General features: G+C 38.5%; 2 protein-coding genes and 2 pseudogenes across 4 annotated transcripts; 3 read left to right on the top strand and 1 right to left on the bottom strand.

Annotated features, from left to right (window-relative positions):
• Window positions 1-3270: 3270 nt before the first annotated feature.
• On the top strand, window positions 3271-7402 carry LOC115748350 (flap endonuclease 1-like). Of its 3 annotated transcripts, none has more exons than XR_004016209.2 (17): window positions 3271-3415; window positions 3514-3630; window positions 3734-3792; window positions 4024-4083; window positions 4183-4236; window positions 4325-4373; window positions 4473-4520; window positions 4673-4738; window positions 4819-4869; window positions 5187-5306; window positions 5370-5454; window positions 5576-5657; window positions 6071-6182; window positions 6273-6329; window positions 6453-6495; window positions 6583-6637; window positions 7061-7128. XR_004016209.2 is itself a non-coding variant. In XM_030684799.2 (17 exons), the coding sequence occupies exons 1-17, from the start codon at window positions 3404-3406 to the stop codon at window positions 7238-7240; spliced, it is 1254 nt and encodes a 417-aa protein (XP_030540659.1). In that variant the 5' UTR covers window positions 3271-3403; the 3' UTR covers window positions 7241-7402. The 3 variants fall into 3 exon arrangements, 1 of the variants encoding a protein (XP_030540659.1); XR_007198875.1 differs by having other exon boundaries at window positions 6453-6499; window positions 6583-6789; XM_030684799.2 differs by having other exon boundaries at window positions 6453-6499; window positions 7061-7402.
• A 2049-nt stretch (window positions 7403-9451) lies between these two features.
• LOC115748409 lies at window positions 9452-10336 on the top strand (annotated as a pseudogene).
• A 1854-nt stretch (window positions 10337-12190) lies between these two features.
• Window positions 12191-16322, bottom strand: LOC115748407 (disease resistance protein RPV1-like). Its single transcript, XM_048280658.1, has 4 exons — window positions 16111-16322; window positions 14897-15182; window positions 13638-13919; window positions 12191-13537 (listed from the first exon to the last, which is right to left on the bottom strand). The coding sequence occupies exons 1-4, from the start codon at window positions 16320-16322 to the stop codon at window positions 12191-12193; spliced, it is 2127 nt and encodes a 708-aa protein (XP_048136615.1).
• Window positions 16323-23278: 6956 nt separating this feature from the next.
• On the top strand, window positions 23279-25303 carry LOC115748406 (annotated as a pseudogene).
• The last annotated feature ends 1965 nt before the right edge of the window (window positions 25304-27268 follow it).

The following is a 27268-nucleotide window of genomic DNA, read 5'->3' as shown; positions in this document are numbered from 1 at the left end:
ACTCAAGACGATCTCTCCAATTTTTCAGACGATGAAGGCGAAAATCAAAGACATGAGGAAACCAGTAATGATCCTCAATTAGAAACGGCATCCAAGGTTCCCATCTCGGAACCTATCTTCACACCTAGAATGCTAAAGATTATTGAAGAGTATTCAAGTAGGAAAAATATCTTTGTCTTTGAACAAGCTGCTTATCCTAAAGATAGAAGGATAAAGCTATCTAGGTTGATACCTATATATATTCGTTCTATGAAAGAAGATGGCAATGATGACAATACTATTAAGTTTGTGATTGTGTGACACGATTTTCAGAATGAAAAAGAAGTGCATGCTTTTGACTCGGTGCTAACCGAGAAGGAAATCAAAAAAGCCAGAGAGTTGGTAGAGTATGCTGAGTCAAAGATGGCTAAATCATCTAAGCCCTCCAGAAAAGAAACATAGAAGGTTGGTGAACCTTCAAGAGTTGAGGAAGTACAAATTGCTTCGGCTGAAGCAAGATCTGAAGGTGATAAGGCTGGAAAAGAAGTAAGACCTAAGATAGTGCTAGTTAGTGATCATTTGAGGGATGATGATGATGAGATGATATATGCTCATTTTAAAGGTATGGAGATGAAGTTTTTGATCAAGGAGGGTAAGGCAAATAGGATTTTCAGATCCAATGACCATCATGAATATTTAATTTCTCTACTTGCTAGAACTTCTATAGTAAATAAGCCCCTTGATTTGGAGTATTTTGAGAAGAATGGTTTGCAGATTCTTTCTTTACTTTCCAATCCGCATTTGTAAACTCTTTGCTCCTTAAATACGCCATGTTATCCTGAATTAGTAGCCTATTTTTATTCAAACTTTTTCATGCCCAATAAAGACCATATTTAGTTCTCCTTCTTGAGTCAGAACATCATCCCGAATGCTGCAGAACTTGTAGAGTTACTAAATTCTGAGCTGTCTATTTTCACTCCTATCCCATCTCGGACGATGATGTCTACAAAGTTCTTTTTGGCAATCAAAATCTCTCTAGTGCAAATAAGGCTCACATTGAACACCACACTTTCTACTGAGAGCCATTATTCTACATAAGGTAATCATAAACTACCTTAGACCCAAAGGATCCTCTAAAATAGATGTTTCTCGATTCGAAGCTAAAATCTTTTGGGCCATCTTAAATGGCAAGCCTTTCTCTCTTCCACATATCATCTTTCTGCATATGCGTAGAATAGTAAGGAAGAATAAGGGACGGCTGCCATATGGGTCATTGATCACTGGGATCTTTAAGTATTTGAAGATTGACATTCCATAGAGGCTCAGATCTTTGCAACTCCCTCAAGGTTGTACTAGTGAAGCAATGTTTGTCAAGATGGGCTACAAATTTATAGATGGTCAATGGAGGGATATGAAAAAGAATGTGGTGTTTATAGATCTTCCTTTGGCAAAAACTCGTAACAATGAGGCTACTCAACATGAACCTTCACTTGTAGAAGTCTAGAGATTCTTCACTTGCGGGACTATCCTTTGAGTTCACTCAAAAGAGGAGGATGAAAATGTTGGCTCATAAGTCCACTAAGCCTGGAAAGAAGAAGAGGAAGCTTGCTTATAAGTTGCTTAAGAGGATCCTAAATGAATTAGAAATGCAAACTTCTGATAATGAGATTGAAGAAGTGATTCAGGCCATTATGAGGACAACTATCGATGATGAGATTGCAGTTCATATGGAGTAGCTAGAGAAAGAGAAGGAAGAAGAAGAAGAAGAAGAAGAAGAAGAAGAAGAAGAGAAGGAAGAGAAAGAAAAAGAGGAGGAAGAGACAGAGCAAGCTAAGAATGTCCTAGGTTAGGACAAAGAAGTTGGTGAACCATTTGAGGTTCCAAAGCCTATTTAGCAAATAGTTGATCATATGGAGGTTCAAACTGTTGATCAGATGGGAACTCAGATAGTGTTTGAAAAAGTAACTCAAGCTGATGTTGAAATAGAAGCACAATTTGAAGAAGAGCAAATTGGGCAGGTAGATATCTCTAAGTTTATTCTAGAGAATTTAGCTGAAGGAGAAGTTTAGAAGGAAGCAATATCTGAGGGGGAGCGTACTTTTAATAGAATAAGTTTGCCGCTCATTTACTGCAAGTTGAAGAACAAGATAGAAAAAAAAAAGTCATTTTCGTTTTTTTATCTTTATCTGCTTGTATTTGTCTTCTTCTTTTCCCTATATACACACTGTCGACGCCTGATTTTTGGTCGATAATTTAGGAAAATTTATTTGAGAAAATAAACAAATAATAATAACACTAAAACAAGAATATATTAACAAGCAAAAAGTCGATGTTTTCTGCCCCGAACTTCTTTTTATTTCAGAAAAAATCCCTAAACTTTAGGTTTTGTCCCAAATCTGTCCTGATTTTTTTTAATTCACAGAAAAACTAACTCCAAAAGGGAAAAGCAACGAGCCAAACAAAAAAAAAAAGGAGCAGAAAAAAGGACAAAGAAAGAAGAAAATGTGAACGGGTGTCGATAGATTCAGGCTTGGTGTTGATCTACTGATATATAATAATCAAGGCCATAAGCGGGGAGGGTCCCAGTAGGAGATTAGCACGGGCTGGGCGTCGTCACTAGAGAAAAATTGGGCCTAGATTGCGGGCTTATGTAGTCTTAATGGAATATGGGCTTAACAAGAGTATTCAAAATTGGGCTTTGAAAATATGGGCTTCATATAAAAGCCTGATTTGCGTCGTCGGCCCAGAACGGCGAAGTCCAATCGTGGTCCTCATAAGGACCAGGCCCAAGGGCCCAACTCTAGTCCCCATTTTCAGAAAATAAAAAAAAACAGTAACATTAAAAAATTTCGGCTTTTATGTCTTGGTTAAATAATTTAATGAAAAATGAAGCTCACTTTGATGATGAAAAGTTGGCTTGTTGACATTATGGTGATTGTGTTGTGGATGGTTGAGGTTCGGAAAAATCGCCTAATCGGCCATAAAACTATTATAGAGATGCCGATTTAACCTTAAATTTGTTAATCTTGTCAATCTTGTCCTAAGCTTTTTGTAATAAATTTTAGTATATTTTTTCCAATCAATTTGATGGCCCAATCATCGATTTAGCATCCCACATGGCATACCGCAATGTTCGGTGATTTTCAATAAAAACTAATCGGAATGGCTATATTGAATTTCGAGCGAAAATTTAGATGAGAAATAATTTAGCCTCACCGATAATTTTTAAATTTTTGTGCGAAAGCTTATCATTAGTACTACCAAAAAAATTAAAGCACTCGCGACACCTGCGCGTGATGCCCACCCTTCACCCCCACACGCGCTCGTCTACAAAATTAGGCGGGAAGCAGAAGAGCTCGAACCCTAGAATTCTTACCGAGGAGCTTCAGTTTCATCTTCAATTTCACTACAATCTCTCTCGGAAATGGGCATAAAGGTAGTTCAAACTCATCATTCTTCAGGTCTGATCATTTTCATTTGTTGAGAAAGATGTGCTTTATCGGGGTTTATTGAGTCGTCCATTGATTTCCATAGGGACTGACGAAGCTACTGGCGGACAATGCCCCGAAGGCGATGAAGGAGCAGAAGTTGGAGAGCTACTTCGGCCAGAGGATCGCCGTCGATGCCAGCATGAGCATCTATCAGTTCCTCGTTAAGGGCTTTTATGAATTGATGTCTGTGATTGTGCGTTTCGGTGTCGGTGGAAGATTGGATTTTGAGTGTTGGGTTTTTGTTCTTTTGATTGGTGAATTAGGTTGTGGTTGGGAGGAAGGGGACTCAGATGCTCACCAATGAGGCTGGTGATGTCACCAGGTACAGCATTGTAATACTTCATGGAAATGGAAATCTGCTTTGCTCAAGTTTCGTATGGTTTATGATTGAATTATGGACTAGCCTTCTGTTTTATGCTTAAGATGTTATTTCTTGGAATTGGGTTTATGTATATGAGATTGACGCGTCTCACATTATTTTGTACTTGCCATGTGATCTTTATGTTGGGATAGAGTTGACTTTGAGCTGTTCTTGATTTGTTTTCCCATGTAGTCATCTGCAAGGCATGTTTTACCGGACGATTAGGCTGCTGGAAGCGGGGATAAAGCCAGTGTAATTTTTCCCTTTACCTCTTTTGTTTTCATTGGGATAGAATGCTAGAAGAATAAAGCTCATGCTTATCTGAAATATGCTTTTCTCTTGTTACGATAGCTACGTATTTGATGGTAAACCTCCTGATTTGAAGAAGCAAGAGCTTGCAAAACGGTACTTAGATGTTATGCAGCCTTTTCTTTCTCATCTTTGGTATTATCTATGGATATGTTTAGTTAACTTAAATGAGTCTCTTGAGCAGTTTTTCGAAGAGGGCAGATGCCTTGGAGGATTTGGCAGTAGCCATTGCGGTACATGCATCTCTCTCTCTCTCTCTCTCTCGTACACACGCGCACACAGAAACACAGGGTACTAAAAGCCTTAGTGAGCTCTGTACTTATTGCCTGCAGTCTCAGAACCGGGAAGACATAGAGAAATTCAGTAAAAGAACTGTGAAGGTTGGTCCTTTTTTGATCACTTCCTTACAATGCGCTATTTTATTTCTATTTGCTGAGAAGTTTATTTTGTCTCTGTTTTCCAGTAAAAACCTATGTATGTAGCTAACCAGATATGTGTGCGTTTGTGGTACACGGCTCTGATACCATTGCAGGTGACTCAACAGCACAATGAGGATTGCAAAAAACTATTAAGACTTATGGGTGTCCCAGTAGTTGAGGTCACTATTCTGTCCGAGAAGTTAATTCTTCTTTATTCCTAACAAAAAGGTTAGATACCAGATTCAGTTTTGTATGTTAGGCCCCTTCAGAAGCCGAGGCTCAATGTGCTGCACTTTGCAAAGCTGGAAAGGCATGTATCTTCCTGGTTGACTGTCATCTAATATAGAATAATTCATTGTTTTCCCATGATAATCGAATCGTCTAACTCTATGGAAATGAGCATTTTGTTTTTGGCATGATTGAATTTGCTTTTTCACTCACACAATCATGCTCACTTGTCTACCGTCTTCTTCTGCGTAGTCATGTACATTGGTACGTTCTTCGCTAAGTTATCTTTGTCCAAGGAATTTTCTCCGATTTGGAAGTTCTATCATTGCTTAATTGTTGAGTGATGACCAGAATTCATCTGTCGTGAATGTTGCTTTAGCTGTAATTTCTATTTTTCAGGTTTATGCAGTTGCTTCTGAAGATATGGATTCCCTTACTTTTGGAGCTCCCAGATTGCTTCGCCATTTGATGGATCCCAGCTCAAGAAAAGTTCCAGTCATGGAATTTGAAATTTTCAAGGTACTTAGAAAAGTTTATTCTATCCGATTGCTCAAAATTTTTTCTCACCTTCGTGACTTTTAGATCTTGGAAGAGATGAATCTGGATATGAATCAATTCATTGACTTGTGCATTCTCTCTGGATGTGATTATTGTGAAAGCATTCGAGGTAGGTGTGATACTATTGCAGTGTCCTTGTTACCTATATTATGCTATCCTAAGTCATTCTGCCCTCTTATATATTTTAGCTTGATGATTTCAGTGGCTTGTCTTTGGAATGAATTTATCAGGTATTGGAGGGCTGACCGCTCTTAAGCTCATCCGTCAACATGGTTCGATGGAAAACATATTAGGAAATATAAACAAGCAAAGGTGCTTCTTATTCTCTTATCTTGTCCCCTGACTTGTAAGCAAAATAAGGCAGCAAAGTTTCTCACTGCAATAGTCTTGGCTGCTGGATTCCTTGACTTAAAAAGAATTATGTCTCAAACTCAACTGGCGGAGAAATATGTGGTCAGCAATTTGAAACTGAAAGATCATTTGCCACCAGTAGATTTGGGCTGGCAATCACTGTATCAACCATGCCACTTCGTGTGTTGATTTACTATGTAATTTTCATTTGTTCTGTTGTCTGCTTTGTCTGTTCCTTTACTTTCACTTGAACAAAATCGTATGGTATCTCTATCCCTAAGACACATAGGTTCTTTGCATTACTTGAAAGACTTTATTGATTTTGGTTATCCGTCTTAAGGAAATTTTTGCTTTTTTTTTTTTTTTTTTAATAGGTATCACATACCTGATAATTGGCCGTATAAAGAGGTTCGACTGCTTTTCAAGGAACCAATAGTTTCTACTGAAGAATTACCTGAGATAAAATGGACTGCTCCAAATGAGGAGGTGGGCCATCCCATGTTGGGATTTACTTGCAACATTTCAGTGTTTGAATTCTTGAATTGTTTTCCAACTGATTGTGCCTTCCCTTGCAAGGGCTTAATTTCCTTTCTTGTGAATGAGAATGGGTTCAACATTGACAGAGTGACTAAGGTATGGCTTCTATCTTCAGTAATGTGTTGGTCAGTTGCCTACTTGAGGAAGTTTGCTTCTATCTTCAGTAATGTGTTGGTCGGTTGCATACATGTTTTCATTTTGTTTTACCATGTGTATCAGGCAATAGAAAACATTAAAGCAGCTAAGGATAAGTCATCACAAGGCCGGTAACTAAAGCTTGAATAAATGAAAGTGACTTTGAAAATGCACTTTTTTTCATCTTATGATTCCGTTCATTTATTTTCTACAGATTAGAATCCTTCCTTAAGCCAGCTAAGCACCTATCTGTACCTGCTAAGAGGAAGGTATGTCACCTTGATACCTTTGAGACCTGAGCATCTGGAATTTTTCCTTCTTTTAATGTACGCAAAGGTGTAACATCACACATTGCACTAGTGAAGGGATATCTTCAGATATTACTTTTGATGGATGAAGAGTATTCCCTTTTACTCACTTCGTAAGTCATTGATCGCCCTAACGATAGACAACTTTTTAGATCTTTGCGATCATTTTGAACTTTTGGTAATAGTTTTGTCAATCTATGGTAGTATGTCACCATGCCCCTGCTGCTTGTGCCCAATTACTCTCGTATTGCTTTACTGATGCACTAATGGTGTTGCATCACCCTATTCATGAACTCAATTAGATAAACAGAAGGACCAGTATGCTTGTACAGATCTGTTAAGAGTTTCAGCTTGATTGGCTACCATAATTGCACTGGATGACAGGGAAGCAAGTGCACACTCCAATCCCCAAATCTGGCGTTCAAGCCTATGGCAGTCTCTCCACAAGCCTCTGCAAATTTCCGGCCCCGTCTCCTTGGCAGCGTTAGAATGCCAACCATGGCCCTGGGTTTGAAGAACCTCAAACAACCGTTGAGAGTCGGCTGCCTCCCCACATGGAGCTAAAAGATGGTGAGTCTATCAACCGTATTGACTGAGCAGATCCGGACTTATTTATGCTGTTTTTGCCTGATCCTGGATGTGAGTTGATGCTTTTGTTACCGAAAAGCTGGTCACGGCTCATTGTTGTACTTATGTTACTGATAACTCAAGTGACACTTCCAGTGACAAATTCAACTTGTTCATTGCCCCTTATATCAAGTCATATCCAAAGTACCAAATTACATAAAACCAATGTCGGAGAATCATTCAAGGTACATTAATGATACAGTTCATTATGAGTTTTTTCCTATGTACATGAAAAGTTCATTTCCCTTCGCATGTAGGACGGAAATTCATAGGGTTTTGACACGTGGCGTGACCGTGAAAGGCTATTCTACCTACCTTTCTTCTATGTACATGAAAGCTCCGTTTTTTTCGCGTAAAATCAATGATTTGAAATGTATTTTCCTAATAATGATTTTTTGTCTTGCTTATAAAAAATGAATGATTTGGGTCACAACGCCCTCAACAGCCTAGGTGAGGGTATTAATGCCCTTGCCTAGTCCGGGCGAGGGCATCTTGGCCCTTGCATGTGGCTGGTGACCCTCGCTGGCCCAAAGTTCATGGAAAAAAAAAAAAAAGAAAGAAAGAAAAATACAAAATTCAAGAAAAAAAAGTCAGCACCATTAGTGCTACGTCAGCCAACCGGCTAGATAGACCGAATTGGCGTAAATACGGTTTTGACGAAATGCAAAAGTGTTTTTGGTAAACCTATATTTGAAATGCCTTTTGTATATCAATGGAATGCATTATGGGTTGCGATCACTTATACAGAACTTATACTACTAGGGAAATAGTCACCAAAAACCAAAAAAGCATTACCATTATGACACATTTATCCCAATTTTTTTTTTTTTGCGACACTTTTACTCCAACCTTGTACCTAGGGTTGTCAATGGTTTAGTTGGTTTTGATTTTTCTTAAAATTCTAACCGAATCGTTAGGGTGAGTGGCTGAATTGAACCGAGTCGCAACCCAAACCAAAGATTTGGTTGGGTTCAATTTGGTTTTCCTTTTTCCTTGTTTAGATTTTTTTTTTAATTTTCCTTTTTACATCTTTTTTTTCCTTTTTTTGGCCTTCACTATGGCCGACGAGGGCCTGGGCTCACAACGCCCGATTTGGCGAGGCAAGGGCGTGGTAGCCCTCGCTTGTCTCAACGAGTGGCCACGACCCCTTGCTTGCAGCCGACAAGGGTTTCCCAGCCTCATCCACTAGTTGATGGGGATCGCCGGCCTTTTGAACCAAAAAAGAAAAAAAAAAGAAAAGAAAGAAAAAGGGAAATAAAAAGAATGATTATTTTTCCCCAAATTGCTAATAGAAGGAAGATTTTCAGTTTGGTTCAGTTAATCGAACAAAAAAATAAAATAAAGAAGAACAGTTATTTTTCAATTATCCGAACCGAACATAAATGCACCGACATTTAACTCAAAATTTAGGGTAAATGTGTCCCATTCCTACAAATTTGGGGTACATGTTTTACATAAATATAAGTATGGAATTTTTGTTGTCACAAGAAAAAGTTTGGTATAAATGCGTCACACCAATACAAATTTTTGGTATCACAATTTTTTTTTAAAGTAAATGTGTTACAATAGGCATAGTTTAGGATTTTTTATTGTTTTTTTTTTCCCAAACTACTATAGGGTAGATCCACGATATCACGATTCTTAGACATAATCTGGCCATGAATATATGCTGAAAAATCCTCTTCCTTTTTATGCCTAGATTTTCTTGTTTTCCTTTGGCCGTGAATTCCGAGATGGCTCCCTTTTGTCAAGATGGAAACTGCACGCCCCTTTCCTTCTTCGATTCTCCTTTGCATTTTCCTCCAATTTCTCCTATGCGCAGCTGAACAAAATTTAAATGTCCCTAATACCAAAATCCGATAGTAGACCGTCAGCGATATTAGGATATCTACTTGATTCTGCATATCTTTCAGGGTTACACATATAGTCTTTGATATTGTGTGTAATCCTTGATTAGTTATATGTGGAAATTATGTTTTATATTATTACCTTAAATAGTTACCTAATAAAGACTATAAATAGGCTCGGATACTATTATCAATGTATCCAAGTAATACAAAAAAATTCCACATTTTCTATCTCTCTCCCGCATCATTATTCTTAATGTATAGAAAATTCGTCTCTGTTGCCCGCTTCCTTAACCGAGAAATGGGTGATCAATTGGCCAGAGGAGAGGAATACGAGAGGAAAGCAGAGAAGAAGTTGAATAGCTGTGGATTGTGTGGATTGTGCGGGTTCCAAGTTCGAAGACGCCGCCAATCTCTTCGCCAGAGCCGCCAATTGCTTCAAGCTCGCCAAATGTTGGGACAGAGCTGGATCAACTTATGTAGAGGTACCAAACTGTGACTTGAAGCGTGGAAGCAAGCATGGAGCTGCCTCCTCTCTTGTCCATGCTGCCAATTGCTACAAGAAGACATCCTCCAAGGAGGCTCTAACTTGCTTGGAGCAGGCTGTGAATTTGTGCATGGACGTAGGGTGGTTCAATGCAGCTGCAAGATATTACGAGAATATCGGTAAGTTAAAAGAGTCGGAGTGGATCCTCGAACGTGCTGTCGGCAATTTCGAGAAGGCAGCGGAGCTCTACAAATGTGAAGAAGTGACCGTTTGTGCCGACCAGTGCAAGGAGAAGGTTGCCCAGATTGCAGCTCAACTAGAGCAATACCAGAAAGCTATTGACATTTATGAGGAGATCGAACGCAATTCTCTTAATAATGACCTTCTGAAGTTTGGAGTGAAAGAACATCTGCTAAATGCTGGCCTTTGCCAAACTGCAAGGGAGATATGGTTGCGATAACAGATGCACTGGGACGCTATCAGGAACTTGATCGGACATTCTTCGAAACATGGGAGTGCAGATTGCTAAAGGGTATCGCCTTTGCGATCGATGAAGTAAATGCAGTGAAGGAGTTCGACCGGTTCATTCCTTTGGATTCATGGAGAACAACGCTTCTGCTGAGGGTAAAGGAAAAGCCGAAGGCCATGGAATTAGAGAAGGATTACCTCAAATTATTCTTTCCTTGTTACCTTCTTTGATAGCTGTTCATCTTTTTAACTGTTCAAAGTGTTATGGTCTGTCTCTGTCGATATAACTAGTCGGAAAAAGAAAAAGGAAAATAGATATCTTGATATCTCTAATGGTGACATCACACGGATTACATCCTTGCGATAACTAAAATGGAGATGATATCGAACATAACCAAAAAATGATGAGGAAACCCGGCCTACATTAGACAAAATTAGGGATTTAATTGAATCAATTGTTTAATTAGATATGATATGGACAAATTTCCGCAAAAGTTCGAGGGCTGGCAGTTTCATCGAAAAATAAATCTCGAGAACAATTTTACTTGTTTCCATATACAATGTGGAAAGTAAATTTCCTCGTAACTTGCTTGAATCTATGTGCGCTAAAATGATTGGATGGTGAATAGTAAAACGAAGATGTGGCATGCTTGGAAGTTTAGTCCAATTGAGAAAATATTGCGTACAACTGTGATGCCACGTCCCATTTACACTACCCCTTCAGTGAAATACGATTGAGAAACATGATGAAGTACGCTATAGATCATCGAGTCTTGGTGAAAGGTGAAGATAAGATGACAATGAGGCAAACCACCATACACCCAAAAAAAAAAAAGAAAAAGAAAAACCCACCCTTCTCATCGTACCATCAAGATTAATGTCTGCGTTCTCTGCCAACCATTTTGCTCCTTCTCTCACGAATCCCACGTAGCTCGTCTCGAACTCCTTTTTGTACATAAGCTGTCTGAGAACAAAACAGAGCACAAATCAAATTTGTCCTTCCATTACTTCCGCTGAAGGAAGTAGGTCTATGTCATTCTTACAGAATGGGTTGGACACAATCACTGTGCTTTAATCTCAAAAGCTGTCGTATCAAATGTTAGCAATTCCCGAACGACATTCTCGAACATAAAAAGGAAAAAGCCCAGGCCTTGTTATCACTACCAAGACGAGTATTCTATTTGTATTTTTTTTTTTTTTTGTTGGAAGAAAATTTTCATTTCATTCCAAAGAGAAGTACATAAGATTGTAAATCAAACAAAGCGAGTAAATCTGAAAGATAAGTTAACGTGGTACAGGTTGTACCAAGACGAGTAGTCTACTCGGTCCGTTGCAAAATTGACAGTATCAGAATCTAGCTAGAAGAACTAGTGTATTGCCAGCAAATAGCTCATATTTCACCAGTAAACAGAATATATGGTATCCACGGACAATAAAACAATATAAGTTGGAAACTATGACATGCCAAGCCCTAACCAAAAAATGACAAACTAAAATGGATATGGAAAATAGCAGCCACTACTATGAAGCACCCAAGTTTCCCAGCAAATTGTTCAGGCAATCAAACCTACTTAAACAATAATAATGACGACAACGATGACGATGGTGACGACACCACTAGCAATTCTGTAGTCGGCATGTAACTTCAAAGCAAATTTAGAACCTCGCACGAGTTATTATTGCAGATGAAAGAGTTAGAGAAATCAGACCACTTTTTTTACGCAAGTCAGTTGTGTACTCCATCTTCTGATTTTGTTGTTTGGTATATTGCTTTGGACCATGATGCAATTCTAAATGCATAAGAAAAGAGGAATAGATTCAACAGATCGTACCTGCCCGTTTTTCAGTCTGAAGAGGCCAGGCCGTATTTTCGAAGCTCTGAGAAAGAACCTTGTGGAGCCGAACCACCATCGAAACCCAACTAAGATAAGAACACTAGCCATTCAAGGACCAGGGAAAGAGGTAATTGCGCAAACATTTGGCGTGCAATTTAGAATTACCGGTGCGAGTTCTCTAACAAAACTTGGTGCTGCCCATCCGGAAGTGGGGCTCCTGGAGGCAACGGCGTTAAAGATTCCAAGTGGTTTAGACCTTGGTCGCACGTCTTAGCTTTGGACAGTCTCTTATTCCGAGCTTCTTTAGCTTTCTCAATTCTTCATGGCCGCGAATCCCGACTAACAACTCGCATTTATCCAAATCTACGTCTTGCAGGTTCTTCATGCGCGACAGATCAATGACCTCTGGAAGGAACTCACACCAAATTATCTTTAAAGATCTCAATCTTTCCATTTCCAACCGAAACAATGCATCCAGATCTATATGCTTGCAATTCTCGATATGGAAGACCTCCAACTTCGCATCATGTATGCCAGAGAATTTCAACATCGAACAACTATAGAATCGCAAGATTGACAGGTTTTTCAAATTGGAAAAATCCGGCGATCTTGTGTTTACCAGATGTCGAAGCTCTAACACTCTTAAACTAGATGGGAGCTGGGGGAGGAATTGCACGTTTTCACAGGACAATGTTAGTGTTTCCAGGTGAGATAGAGTACAGATGCTTGTGGGAATAGCAGTCACACTCTCCGGCTCATACAACATGTCTTCGTAGACATGAGCAACAGTGTCGGAGGCCCATCTCAGGCAAGTCAAGCTTGGGGGAAGATCTGGCAACTGTTTAAGCTCCGGACATGGTTCTAGATCAAGTGTTTGGAGACTAGAGAGGCGACTCACGGTGGTGGGTAACCCGGATATACGTGTGTATGACAAGTTTAGGATCCTTAAACAGGACAGTCTCCCAATATCTTCAGGGATTTTGCCGATCAAGTTGTCACATTTATGAGCGTCTAACTCTTCAAGGCTCTCCATCAGCCTAATGGCACTTGGTAATTTCACCATTACCTTTATGTAGCTCATCCTAAGTACTTTTAGTTGTTTTAGATCGCCAACTGAATCAGGTAGGTGACCAATACTTGTCGATGACATATCCAACTCGACTAACGATTGTAATTTCCCAATCGAGTCCGGAAGTTCCTTTAATTTCGTACACCCCGATAAATCCAACCGCTTAATTTTCACCAACCCTCCAATCGAGTATGGCAATTTGCTAATCTGTCTGTTTGGTACATGAAACGTCATCAATGACTGAAGATTACCAAACATCTCCGGAAGTTCATGTATTGTTGCAGGCATGACAATCTCTGTCAATGCTTGTAGACATCCTATTTCTTGGGGCAACTCTCGAAGACCATAACAACCATCCAAGTTCAAAGAAGTTAGGAGCTTTAATTTACCGATGGATTGGTCAATGTCAACTAATTTGTGACAGCCTCTAAGAATCAATCTCTCCAATGATACCCATGTAGATAAATCAGGAGTTCCTTTTAAATTCTCACAGGAGCTGAGATCTAGTACTTTTAGTTTAGTTGCCATCTACAAAACGATTTGATAAAATTTACGTTAAAAATGACTCGTAGGAAAAATTGACAGAAGAAACGATTTGCATATGCAAGGAGTAGGACTTGTATCATACTTTGATTTGATTCCAGCCATTCCACTCCTCCGAAATTTGGCTAGTTGAGAGGTCGAGAACGACTAAATTAGTCGGATGAAAGTTTGTCGCCGCAAACTCGAAAGGGCAACTTTGCCAAGAAAGCAGTCTTAAACTGGAGAGAAGATTATTGAAGTCTCCGACGAGGGACACCTCAGCTAGTTCAAGGAACCTCAACTTTTGTAAATTAGCAAATTCATCACGCGTCATGTCTTCGAAAGATCCCCACCATCCTAGTGACATTGCTTCTATTTTCCTATTTCCCTGACAATGGAAACACCAAGAAGTCCACATGTGAAGGTTAAAAGCAAACAATTTCCAGCGCTAACAGCGATTAATTTTTCCTTTTGCAAGAACAGTCTACAACAATTCGTAAGAAGAAAAATTATAGTTCCCTTCAGTTACCTCTTTGCGCTTCAGAATGCTCCAGGCTTCGTCGGGATTCCATACTCTGCTACGCTCGCCGGGATCCTTGAAATTCTCTTGACGGACGATTTCCCTTCCGAGGTCCCGCACTTGGTCATGCATCCAAAAAGTATTGTCGGCTTCGATTTTTATCATGGACAAGAGAACGAGGACTTCAAGGGCATCGTGTGGATGGTATCCACATACATCCCACATGTAAAAAGGATATGTTTTCCTCCAATTAACAAAAAAGCAAGCTATATCCAAAAATACTTCCCTTTGTGTATGATCTAATCTTTCGTATGTTACCATCAATTTTCTCCGGACTTCCATGGGAGGAGCTTCTTTTAGCTTCTTCAATATGTCTATCCATAATTCTTTGGATTTGCCATTAAGGGATGAACCTGTAATCTCTAGAGCTAAAGGAAGCTCTCCCAAAGTAGAGACAACTTCTTTTGAAAGGGAGTCATAATGATCCGGTGGAGAATCTCTTCTAAAGGCATGCCTACTAAAAAGCTTAAGAGCATGATGAAATTCCATTTCACGTGCTTCATAAGTTGAAACATTTGAGCCTTCACTTGTTGCTTCTCCCTCAATCATTAGGACACTTTGGTCCCTAGTAGTTATGATAATCCTACTACCGGAACCGAACCAATTACCTTTTTCTGCTAGACATTTCAATTGTTTTTTCTCATCTACATCATCAAGCACAATAAGAACTTTTTTACTTCTAAGCACTCCTCTTTTAAACAAGTTGATCCCATCATTCACGTTATTAATTTCTTTGATGGAATGAGAATCAAGAAACATGGATAACACTTGTTTTTCAAATTTACCAGGCCATTATTTCCTTTTGATGATTCCTGAATGTCTCCAAGGAAACAACATCCGTCAAAGCTAGAAGACACCGTGTTGAAGACGACCTTAGCAAGGGTTGTTTTGCCAACACCGCCCATTCCGTGGATTCCGAGAAATCGTACACTATCAAATCCCAGATCCAGCATTTTGATTACAGCTTCTGCACGATCTTCAACTCCGACTAGATGTTCGGTTACATTTTCATAGGCAAGCTTCATCTTAACCGCAAGTGTTTGAATTATTGAACATATCAAATCTCCTTGGCTGCCATAAGGTAACAACCATATTAGATTTTTTTATTTTAAATCTACTCCAGAGAGATTAAATTGCCCTCACATGTTGCGGAGATTACGCAAAAAAATCTAGACACCACTACCATTCTTATTTTTGCCAATCTCTCTCCGCTACCTAACTTCAGTCACCATCACCATCGGCGCCTGTCACTGCCACGCCGCCGTCACTCGCCTCCCCGCACCGTCACCATCACATTCCGGCCATTGCCCGTTGCGCCTGGCCACCATCTCGGCCTTGTCTCAATTCTCCACGTCCCGTGAGTTGTGGCCATGTGAATGCCAGGGATGGCGTCATTGGCCTTGGGCGACACCAGATTTGTGGTCGCCAACGGTCAGTGACTCCAGATAAGGGCTCGGTGGCGTTAGACCCGACGTCCAAATCTCGGATCCCAGATCCAACACGCCACAATGAGTGAGAGAGAGAAAGGGTGGGAGCCGGATGGCTCCGAGGTAGCTTCTGGCGGCTTGGTGATGGGCTGGCTGACGGAAAAGTGACGGCGACTGACGCAAGAGCTGCTGTGGTGGCTGGCCGGCAGCTTGGTGGAGCTGCTCGGAGATCTGTTACTGTTCGTGGCTACTGTGTCAAAGACAGAGTGAGAGGAGAGAGAGACTCATGTGCGCTACCACCGAAGTGCCATTGACTGGAGCTATTGCAGCGAGACCGCCGATAGCGGCCACTATTGGTCACTGCCGGCGAGATTCTCACTGCTATAATGGCCGATAGCAGTAGCAGCAGCAGCAGCTGGTACTGCTGATAGCAGCAGCAGCAGCAGCCGGTACCGCTATTAAACTATAAAGAATTGACTAGATAACTATATCTTCACGAACACTACCACAATTCAACTCAACGGGGAGGAAAACGAAATCTAGATATGAAAGGAAAAGTTTAAGACATTTACCCTTGATCTTTCTTCAAGTTCCATCCCTTTATCTCATCCACCTCAATGAGAGCCTTTTTCCATGACTCCACTTCTGTGCTATACTTTTCCTGGTGCTTTGAAAGTGCTTGGCTATATAAGTCTGTTTTGAGCTTGACATCTTCAGGTTCCACATCCAAGAAAATGGGCAAAATCTCTCTGTTCTCATTGGTTTTCGAGGTGCACTTGACCATATATGCGAGCTCTCAAAGGCACCAGTGACTCGAAGCATAATTCTTCGAGAATATGGGAATGTAGATCTTGGAGTTCTCAATTGCTTGTAGAAGTTCACCACCAATTTTTTTACCGACATGGAGAGATTCATCGTCCCTAAAGACGAGGATCCTGGCCCCAACCATGCTATGATAAAGACAATCGGTGAATCCATGACGAGTGTCGATTCCCCGAAAGCTTAGAAAAACCTCGTACAAATATCCGGATGATGCCCCAGAACTCATCCCTTTCTCCATTGTAGGATCTTCAAACACAACAGGTGCCAAATCCATTCTCTCTCAGAGGAAAGCTCGCTTTTTGGGGGTGCTTGGAAGTTGGATCTGAGCGTGTGGGTTCTCAATTTAATAACCTCGGTCTCTGGCTTGGTAAGGAAAAAGCCCCTGGACTTCGAATATTACTTCAGTCAATATAGTCAACACCTTCCTTTTTTTCTCCCCTTGATGCACCTTCATCTTTTGTTTAATTTGTTTCATGTTCATGTGTATCTTGTCCACTTTGCTTCGGTTCGGCCACCGAATCTCCCAAAAATTCGACTTTTATTTGAAAACGCCATCACTATTAAGAAAAGTACATTACTATTAATTGTACAAAAAGTCCGAGACCTATTGTACGGTGGCCAATTCAGGTATGCAACTTTCAATTGTGACAAATTAATCCTAAATCATTTAACAATTGTCAATTTGTAACTAAACCTTTTGAATGTGTCAATTTAGTTTCTAAACATTTTGAAACTTTGTCAATTTAGTCCTAAACCTATTATTTGGATAATTGGCCGAAATGACTACCTTGACAAATTATCAAATTGTCTATCACTAAATTGTCACAATTGAAAAGTTGAGAACTAAATTGGCCATTGCACAACAAGTTTAAAACTTTTGAACAATTTTCCCAGCTTTTAGGGGGAGGGACAAATCTTTCATTGGAATTAATGTAACCTGATTTGTAGTCACATGGATGTCATGGATGCAGAATGAAGTATTAAAGGACTATAAAAAATAAGCCGAGGGACAGAAAATGTAATAAATTGAACAGATCTAGGCAACACTTTTCCCTTCTTCTTCTTCTTCTTCCATTTTTTTTTTTTTTTTGGCCACTTTTGAGGTTCTGCAATGAGGTTTTGATTCAATGTTGAACATCTCGAATTTTTAAGACTAGGAGAGGGGAGTTCAAAGCTGGCGTTTTAACTTGGTTTATAGCTAGAAATATTAACTGTAAATATCTTTGGTTGTGTTGACATGAAAATATGATCAAATCTTTACAATCGATGCTATGTCGATTTAAGTGAACATAGAGAACGGTGATAAAGGATATGGTTATCGGCAGGTTACTGATAATGAGACACATATCGATGACCATGAGATACTATCGATGTACGATGGCGAATTGTCAACGAAATGAGAAATATCAGTACATGGCCAATTCAATAGTAAATTTTGCTAAGTGTTTGATGTATAGAAATAGGAAAGTTAAACGAGGATGTTGGTCGAAGACGAAGACATCAATGGACGGTTGAGCTCGATGGCACTTAAATACTTTTTTCTCCGGCATTTACTTTCCTGATTTTACTTTCTTATTTCTATGCAATGGACGGTTGACCAAATCCTTGTTAGTATAATTTCTGTCCGAATATCCACTGAACCTTTTTTTTTATAAAAAAAAAAATATAAAAAATTTTAGTGAAACAGGTACGTGTGAAAATGAGAAAACATGGTCCTCGTCCTCGGCAGTATTTCTAGGTAATTGGGTTTGGTGGTTGAATGTGAAAACAAAAAGGTTTGACAAAAAAATCGCCTCGGTGGTTTTTTTTTCGTTGAAATTTCCACCGCAAGAAGACGACGACTATAACCACGTGGTTGACCTGCTTGAATTATTGATTCGATTCTGGTCAACGAAACTCGCCTGAGTTTTAATGCAAAGCAACAATCTCGTAGCAATTAAATAGAATTAGGTTCACAATGTGTAAAGATAAACTCAACATCTTTGGGATAAAAGTACTTTTTAGTATCATAGTAATCTAAAATAAGAGTGAGTGGTTCCGGGTTACATACGGTTTCCACGTGGAACTGGAACTTACTTGTCAAAAAGGGTTCCCGATTTGCAGTAAACTGGAACCTACCATGTATAACTTGAAACCCGGAACCTACCTTGTCATAGATTTTAGGATCTATACAGGTTTCACTTATATTTTTAATTGACTGATTACGATAACTCATCATCTTTAATGACCATAAATTGATATTGCAATTCATTGTTCACAATTCATATTAAGACAGATTAATAAATAAGAAACATTAACGAAGTAAAAGTCTCTGTCCTAAATATCGCCAAAAATGGAAGCTCAAACTAGCAATTCCAAATTATACACTCATCATCCGATGCCACGAAATACCACAGGATCGCTGAAAAAGATATACCAAGAACAACACAAAATTTTGATCGGGCTCCGGGTTCCTCAATTTTTGAAACTTGAAACCTACCCTACATACCTTGAAATTTGGACCAGATACATTTCCCATCGGTCTAGTTCTAGGTTTCGGGTTCTAACCCGGAACCATGCTCACTCATAATCCGAAAGATTACTTAGTCTAATAACGGTGCTATATACATATGGAATTAGCTTTTGCAAATTCTGTGAAGTATAGAATTCATAAATTTTTGTGGTTGAAAAGAGTTCAATTGAAGTCCTAAATGTTCACTATTTACACTAGGATGAATACTATGAAAAACTCCAAATTGATACACATGTAACAAATTTACCACAAACTATTTTTTTTACCACAAAAAATCACCAACTAGTACACATATGATAAATTTATCCAAAGCTATTGTTTTAACTTTACATTATGAAATATCGGTGTTACTAATAAAGCGGTTTGAATAATATAAGATATTGAAAAGAGTTACTCACATTGATACATTGTTACAAAGTAGTAGGACAAATGCTGAATGCTTTACTATGCTCTACCTTTGCAAATGATCATTAAGGGCATGTTTATTGTGATCCAAAAAAGTGATTATGATTAGAATCATATTTTTTAATTCCGTTCCCTAGATGACTTTTAGAGAATCAGAACGCGTTTGGTAACTCCACAAAATATCTGTTCTCGAAAACAACCATGTGGCAATTGTTTTTTTTTTTTTTCTAATTTTCATCTTTTCTTCAATTTTTTTCAATTTTTTTTTTATTTTTTAATTCCCCCCCCCATTTTTTATTTTTAATTTCTTTCCATATTTTTAAATTTTTAAATTTTTTATTTCCACCCTTTTTAAAAATTTTAATCTTTTTTTTGTTAAATTTTAAAGCTTATTTGTAAATTCAATTTTAAAAAATTAGTTGTTGGTAAATTTTCAAATCTAATTTTTATTTTTTTAAAGTGCAGAAGCCCACATGGATTTAATCTTTTTAAAAGAAATGAGACTTTGTCTTTTTGTGATTCTCAAAAGCGATTCTTTTTTCAGAATCAATTTTTTTTCCCTAAAACTATTTCGGGAATAGAATCAAAGTCATTTATGTTACTAAATATGTTTCTCATCCTTTTTTGTTCCGGAGAACAAAATCGGAGAATCAGAATCGTTGCCAAAAAGGGTCTATTTGACAACGATTCGGATCCAAAAAAGTGATTATGATTAGAATCATATTTTCCGATTCTATTTCCTAGATCTTTTTTATAGAATCAGAATGCGTTTGGTAATCGCACAAAATTTCCGTTCTCGAAAACAACCCGGTGGCGAGAATTATTTTTTTAAAAAATTTTCATCATTTTTTAGATTTTTTAAACTTTTTTATTTTTTAGAAAATATTTAATTTTTTTAATTTTTTGAAATTCTTCCAATCCCCCACCATTTTTTTATATTTTTAAATTTTTTTCATTTTTTTGCATTTTTTCAAATTTTTAATTTCCCCCCTTTTTAATTTTAAACTTAATTTTAAAGCTTATTTGTAAATTTAATTTTAGAGAATTAGTTGGTAGCAAATTTTCAAATCTAATTTTAATTTTTTTTAAAGCTCAGAAGCCCACTTGTACTTATTTTGTTTTTAAAAGAGCTAAAACTTTGTTCTTTTTTTGTGATTATCAAAAATGATTCTTTTTCCAAAAATCAATTTTTTTTATTCTTGTTTTTCCTCTAAAACTGTTTCCGGGAACATAATCAGAATCAAAATCATTTATGCTACCAAACATGTACCTCATTCTTTTTTGTTCAAGGGAACAGAATGAGATAATCAGAATTGTTGTCAAACAGACCCTAATAGTATTGCCTAATATTCAAAAATTGAGACGTGAGATTAACTAACGACCATTATGGGTGGAAGGATATCGGTGGTAAAATTGGAACAAAAGTAAAAGTTAATGGTTTTTTACGAGACAAAAAAGTTTTGGATATAATTGGAATAGATGCTAAAGTTGGATGTTTTTTTTTTTTTTTTTGTGGTATTGGGCCTTAATGGTATGTGGATCTAGATCCCAAACATATATGGGAAGATATATCATACCACACCTTAAACACAAAGACGGCTATATAAAAGACGCTGACCCTTTTCCCAAAATTTGTGAGATCATGAATGCTGATCATATTAATGGAGATTACACCAAGTCAAATCAAATATATCGAGCATCCCTCTCAACATAAGATTTAGCAATGGAGTGAATATAAAATGCCCCGCACAGTATGTTGTTGATTTACAAAGTGGATCGGTTCGCAAAATTCTCAATAGGAGCTATTTTATTAATTATGATCTAACTGTAAGCAGCTTAATATATTTCATTCCAAATTTTAAAATTGCAACTCGCTTATCTTTATTTGTTAAATCAAATTTTAAAAGAAGTTAATGAATTATCAAATTTAAATTATTCCTGATTGGTTAATTGTCCGGAAAGCACACAAGTCCCAAGTCAAAGTCTTTTACTGTCTTGCTTGCTTCGTCGCGTGCTCCATTTCATCACTTGCTTAGTTGCAAAGAAAGTGATGAAGGAAAAGCCGACAAAACCTACTCGAAAGAAAAAGTAACAAAAGAGAAAGACTCTGGCGACTGAAAGCAAGTCAAAGTCTTCCACCATCTTTTGCTTGCTTAGTTGAATTGCGAGACGGGAGACCGATATTTTATCTCCAAAATGTTGTATAAACTTAAGCTATTCGTTATGTGACGGAGATAATAACCACAATATAGTAATTGTACTGAAACTTGTGTTTAACAGTGAGACTCGGTATGAGGTTTGCACAATTTCTCTTAGGTGTTTAAAGAAATCTATACGTCCGACAATGCTACATTAAAAGTCGGTATACATCGGACTCTTCTATTTGTATATTGACTCTAAAAAGCTCAATTGAATCCTGATAGAATATGCGATAATGTTATGGTTTTACAATTATATTTCTTTTCTTTAAATCGAAAAGAGTGAGCTGATACAGGTCAATATCCATAAATATGATCGAGGCTCGGACGAGAGTTCCAATTGATATGTGGAAGCTGCTTGTTGCTTTGAACATACATCAGCATAGCCAAGGTTGGGCAGAGTAGCAAAAAATATAGCCAGAAAGGCTATTTCAATATCGGCGTCCAAAATGCCTATACGAACTCAATTTCTTATTTCGGAATAGGAATGTAGAACCAAAGAAAAGAAGTCTTGCGGATAGGTCTAGATTTAATTCAGCACATATGTTAGATTTACAGAATAACTCCACTGTATTAAGAGAGTTGTATTAAAAGGAGTAACATGGAAAACTAGTAACATATTTTCCTTTTGCTGGAGATAGAACTTGTCATTTTAATGGACCGGTAGACTAATCTGGAAATATGTGATTTTGCCTGCTTGTATTGATAGAAACTACACGAATCAAAGGCATCTTTGGGCTTTCCAAGTATAGTTCAGAGGAATGTCAAGATAAATGGAAGACGATTGATCACGTAATTATTTTTGGATTATGTAAGATTAAAAGAATATTGGGCCACAAAAAAATAGAAATTAATTAAAGATTATTGTGGGATCCACACTTATAAGAATTTGTGGCTCACAACATATGGTTATTCTCATTATTATGCAAAATTTGTTATGCTAGCAAAGCCTAGAAGAGAATATAGTTGGCTTTTTTTTGTTCTTCCTTCTTTCATCCATTGTTGAGTGAGATGAGACATCACTAGCCCAAAATGTAAAAAGAACAAAAAGGAACGAATTCATTCCCACCTATTATCTTAGTACCGCCGGAACTTAACCTAAGACTTAGATACAGGTTAAAAATCTCGGGTTCTGCAGTGCATTAGACAAAGTTGAACCATCAAGCACATGAATAGGAGAAAACAACACTGCATGTGTTATCATTTTTGTACGGTGCTCACTTAAGTGCCACAACTTTTTTTTTTCAATTATTTGAGTGTCATAACTTTCGACGGCCCTCACTTGAATCTCACATAACCATTGACAACTTTGTGAGACAAATAATTCCTTAAAAAAAATGAATCCATGCCTCAAAATTCTATTCCATTTCTTCCCATTCATTCACTAAATTTTCCCAACAAATTTAACATCAAACATCTCAAATTTTCAAAACTAGTTCAAAGATGGCGTTTCAATTGAAAAAAAAAAAATTGGTTTGTAGCAAGAAAAATTGATTGCAAACATATACTGTTGTTGTGTGTGTGGAAAATGAGAAAATGGGGGAGTCTTCGACTTCTGCAGCATGGCTAGGTACTCGGATTCGATGGTCGAATGTCCCTATTCCGAGGCAAGGTGACTGCCAATCTTCGAGAGGACGGTGACCGACCGGCCTAAGGAGACCCACCCCCTAATTCCCTAGCTCTGTTTCTCTCCTGAGCCAGGGGAGAGGATATCCTTCCTAACAGAAGTTCTCTCCAGGAGGAGACCTTGCTGGTTTGAAGGTTGATGGTCGAATGTGGAAAGAAAGAAGAGTCGGATAAACGATGGCCCGCGGTTACGAAACTGTACAGGACATTCTTGTCCATTTGTCGTATTTTAAAGATACGCCAAAAAGCAAAAGGTGGTAATGACAGTTGGATGCCAAGAGATCTTTGTCCATCAAATGTGCCTAAGGGATCTTTGTCCATCGTGACTTTTGCAAAGTCCCTAGCGCCTCGTCATCTTTACGCGCGCTCTTTTTTTAAGATGAAATTGTTTTTTCTAAGCTTTGGTTCTAACTCGAACAAAAGTTGTTCGACTTCAAGACACCGGTAAACGTTATTTCGTTCTGGGCTTTGAAATGAAATGATGGAGAAATTTAACTGTGAGTAAAATGTAAGTTGCGATTAATTACTTTATGCAATGATTCAAGATCATCACGTATAGATATGCAAATCACAGATTCATAAAATAGGAGAATCGACACACCTTATTTTGGATCCATCGTTCTTGATGTGGAATTTGCAACAATCCGATGCTTAAGAGCTTCTCCTCTATGAATCCCCTTTATCACCGACTTCAATGAGACGGCTCTTCACGTGTCATTTTTTATGACTCTTTATGTGAGGTTATGTGGGCATTAGGATTTAGAGGAGGGACTTAAGCTCTATTTATAGATATTGAAACCTTATCCCCTCATTATAGATAAGGTTTATTTCGGCCCATACTATTTAGTCACATATTAGACTAAATAAGAAATTGTATATATCTTTTCTTTATTAGACCAATTAATATTACAATAACAATTAATAAAGCCTATAGAGAATATTAAAATATATTCTAACATTCTTCCACTTGAGCTATATTAATTGAAATTGTAAAGTATATGCGCATTTTTATATTGGTCTAGAGATAATTCCTAATAGTCAATCCAATCCCATAAAGTCTTCAAGACCGAATCATACCAATAACTGCATCAAAAGACACAGAGCTATCCATGATCATAAATGCTCTTAACTTTACTGATATGAATTTAATATGGTTGTGTGGCAAACGGATAACATCTCAAATGATAGAGAAACCTTATGTTATTCCTCTTGCCAATCACCATTCTCTTACTTTAAGTGTCACGAAACATGATGTGCCACTAGAGAATATCCCTATAGTTTCAATGAAACAACATATGTCTTACATTTATAGTTAACTATACTTTATATGTAACAAGACATATGTTTTTGGCTAAAAATAAATGCCTCAGCCATCACTCAAGGTTTACACGATGCATTGAGATTTTTCTTAGATATGTATAATATATGAAGACAATACATTCAAAAGACGCCGCCCATCTCATTGGCAAGCCGCCATTCAAGCTCGCAAAATATTGGGACTTGGAATTGTCACCTAAAGTGCGAAAGCAACCATGGGCTATGGAGCTGCCTTCTCTCTTGTCCATGCTGCCAATTGCTACAAGAAGACATCCTCCAAGGAGGCTATAACTTGCTTGGAGCAGGCTGTGAATTTGTTCATGGACGTAGGGTGGCTCAACGCAGCTACAAGATATTACAAGAATACCGGTGAGTTATACGAGTTGGAGAAGAGCCTAGAACATGCTGTTGACAATTTCCAGAGCGCAGCCGAGCTCTTCGAATGTAAAGAAGTGACCGTTTGTGCCCACCAGAGGAAGAAGAAGGTTGCCCACTATGCAGCTCAACCAGAGCAATATCAGAAAGCTATTGAGATTTATGAGGAGATAGCTCGCCGTTCTCGTAATAATGAGCTTCTGAAGCATGGAGCCAAAAAACATCTGCTAAATGCTGGCCTTTGCCTACTCTGCAAGGGCGATATGGTTGCAGTAACAGATGCACAGCAATGCTATGAGGAACTTGATCGGACTTTCTCCTAAACACGGGAGTGCAGATTGCAAAAGGGTATCGCCGATGCAATCCATCACGTAGATTCCGTGAAGTTTACCAGCGTTGTGAAGGAGTTCGACCGCTTCATTCCTTTGAATTCATGGAGATCAACTCTTCTGCTGAGGGTAAAGGAAAAGCTGAAGGCCATGGAATTAGAGGCGGAGTATCTCAAATGATTTCTTCCTTGTTACCTTCTTTGATAGCTGTTCATCTTTTAACTGTTGGAGTGTATGGTCTATCTCCGTCGATTATGTTGAAATATAACGCGGAAGCTAACCCAGATCTTACAAATAAATCAATGCGAAAAGCCTAGAGAAATAACGATGAACAATAAAGGACACCAGAGATTACGTGGTTCGGTCCGAATGTCGGTACCTACATCCACGGGAGAGCCAGCAAGAACAATCCACTATAATCGGAGAATCGGAAATACAATCGCTCAATACACTCGTGTTTCCCGCACCTAGATTATACCCAAACCCAAAGTGTTCACAAATAAACAACTTAATTAGATATAGTAAATAAACTCACGAAGCACAAATATCACCACGTTAGAGAATCCGCTCGTGCGACGCTCCCTGCGGCTTCGAGACTCTTCGCCGTTTTGCGACACAACCAGAGTCTTTTATCTTTCGTACGCCGCTAGGATAGAGTCTACTGTGCGGCTTCTTGGAGCGGCTCTTGTACGAAGTCTGCAATTCTTTGGCGTGCAGAGAAGAAAACCCTAAAAAGCAAAACCAACCCCTTTTTGTTTTCTTTTCTTTTCTTCTCCCTTTTTTTTCTTTCTTTTAATGGTCCATGGGCCCACCAATCTGCAGCCTTGTCTTTTCTATTCTTTAGCCAACTACAAGAAGAAACGTCCACATTCTAAAGTGGGCAAATCTTGAACTTGGTCAAACCGGTCAAACGTAATTATCATAAGCAAACGAATTGACTAACCGTCCAAAATCGAGACATAGTTTAACAATTCTCCACCTTGACTCGATGTTTGAAAACAAGTCATAGTGCTCATCATCCATGTTGCTCTCCTAACGCCCCAATGGGCGATCATTCTTTACAAACGCCAATAGTGCTCAAGCAAAGCTTGAGCTTCGCCAAAGGAACAGGCTTAGTCATCATGTCCGCGGGGTTCTCTCTTGTAGCAATCTTTTTCACAACAATCTTACCCTTCGCTAAGACATCTCGGATGAAGTGGTACCTGATATTGATATGTTTCGTTCGCTCGTGATAAACTGGATTATACGCCGGATAAATCGCACCTTGGTTATCACAGTGTATATCAACACTTTTCTGTTCTAACCCAAAGTCCATAAACAAACCTTGCAACCATATCGCCTCTTTCGCTACAAAGGTTAGTGCCATGTACTCCGCCTCGCTCGACGACAAGGCCACGTGGTCTTGTAAGGACGCCTTCCAACTAACCGCACCACCCGCAAGCGTAAACACGTACCACGCTAAAGATCTACACTCATCCAAGTCACCTCGCATGATCGAATCCACATACCCTGTGATCCCATTGCCATTACTGTCCCTTCGGTATACTATACCAACGTCTGTTGTCCCCTTCAAATATCCGAGGATCCATTTCACGACTTCCCAATGAATTTTACTTAGATGCTTCATATAACGACTAACTACACTGACAGCTTGTGAAATATCGGGCCTAGTGCATACCATAGCATACATAATACTACCCACGGCACTAGAATAAAGAACACGGGACATATGCTCCTCCTCCTCCTCGGTCTGCGGCGATAACTTAACCGAAAGTTTAAAATGCTTCGCTAATGGAGTACTCACAGACTTCGCCGATCGCATATTAAAACATGCGACAATTTTCTCAATATATTTCTTTTGAGACAGACGTAATAATCCTGCAGTCCTATCACGCAAAATCTCCATACCCAATATTTTCTTTGCAGCACCTAAATCTTTCATTTCAAACTCAGCACTCAACTGCCTCTTCAGCACATCAATATCAGACATATTTTTCGCTACTATCAACATATCATCAACATATAATAGCAGATATATCAAAGACCCATCCTCCAATCTCCTAAAATAAACACAGCTATCCATCCGACTCTTTGAATAGTCCCGACTAGCCATGAAAGCGTCAAACCGCTTACACCACCGCCTAGG

Source organism: Rhodamnia argentea, chromosome 6 (assembly GCF_020921035.1).
Source record: "Rhodamnia argentea isolate NSW1041297 chromosome 6, ASM2092103v1, whole genome shotgun sequence".
NCBI classification, from domain to species: Eukaryota; Viridiplantae; Streptophyta; class Magnoliopsida; order Myrtales; family Myrtaceae; genus Rhodamnia; species Rhodamnia argentea.
The sequence above is the reverse complement of the archived record's forward strand: the minus strand, read 5'-3'. Positions and strand labels throughout refer to the sequence as shown.

What these genes read in the sequence shown, in the direction of transcription:
- LOC115748350 (XM_030684799.2), top strand. An exon ending in GAGGCTGGTGATGTCACCAG is followed by an intron (nt 3,793 to 4,023) that starts GTACAGCATTGT and finishes TTTCCCATGTAG; the next exon opens with TCATCTGCAAGGCATGTTTT. An exon ending in GGAAATATAAACAAGCAAAG is followed by an intron (nt 5,658 to 6,070) that starts GTGCTTCTTATT and finishes TTTTTTTAATAG; the next exon opens with GTATCACATACCTGATAATT.
- LOC115748407 (XM_048280658.1), bottom strand. Translation starts at nt 16,322, where the DNA reads ATGGTCAAGTGCACCTCGAAAACCAATGAGAACAGAGAGATTTTGCCC. An exon ending in AACTTGAAGAAAGATCAAGG is followed by an intron (nt 15,183 to 16,110) that starts GTAAATGTCTTA and finishes ACCTTATGGCAG; the next exon opens with CCAAGGAGATTTGATATGTT. An exon ending in CAAAAGGAAATAATGGCCTG is followed by an intron (nt 13,920 to 14,896) that starts GTAAATTTGAAA and finishes TTCCATTGTCAG; the next exon opens with GGAAATAGGAAAATAGAAGC.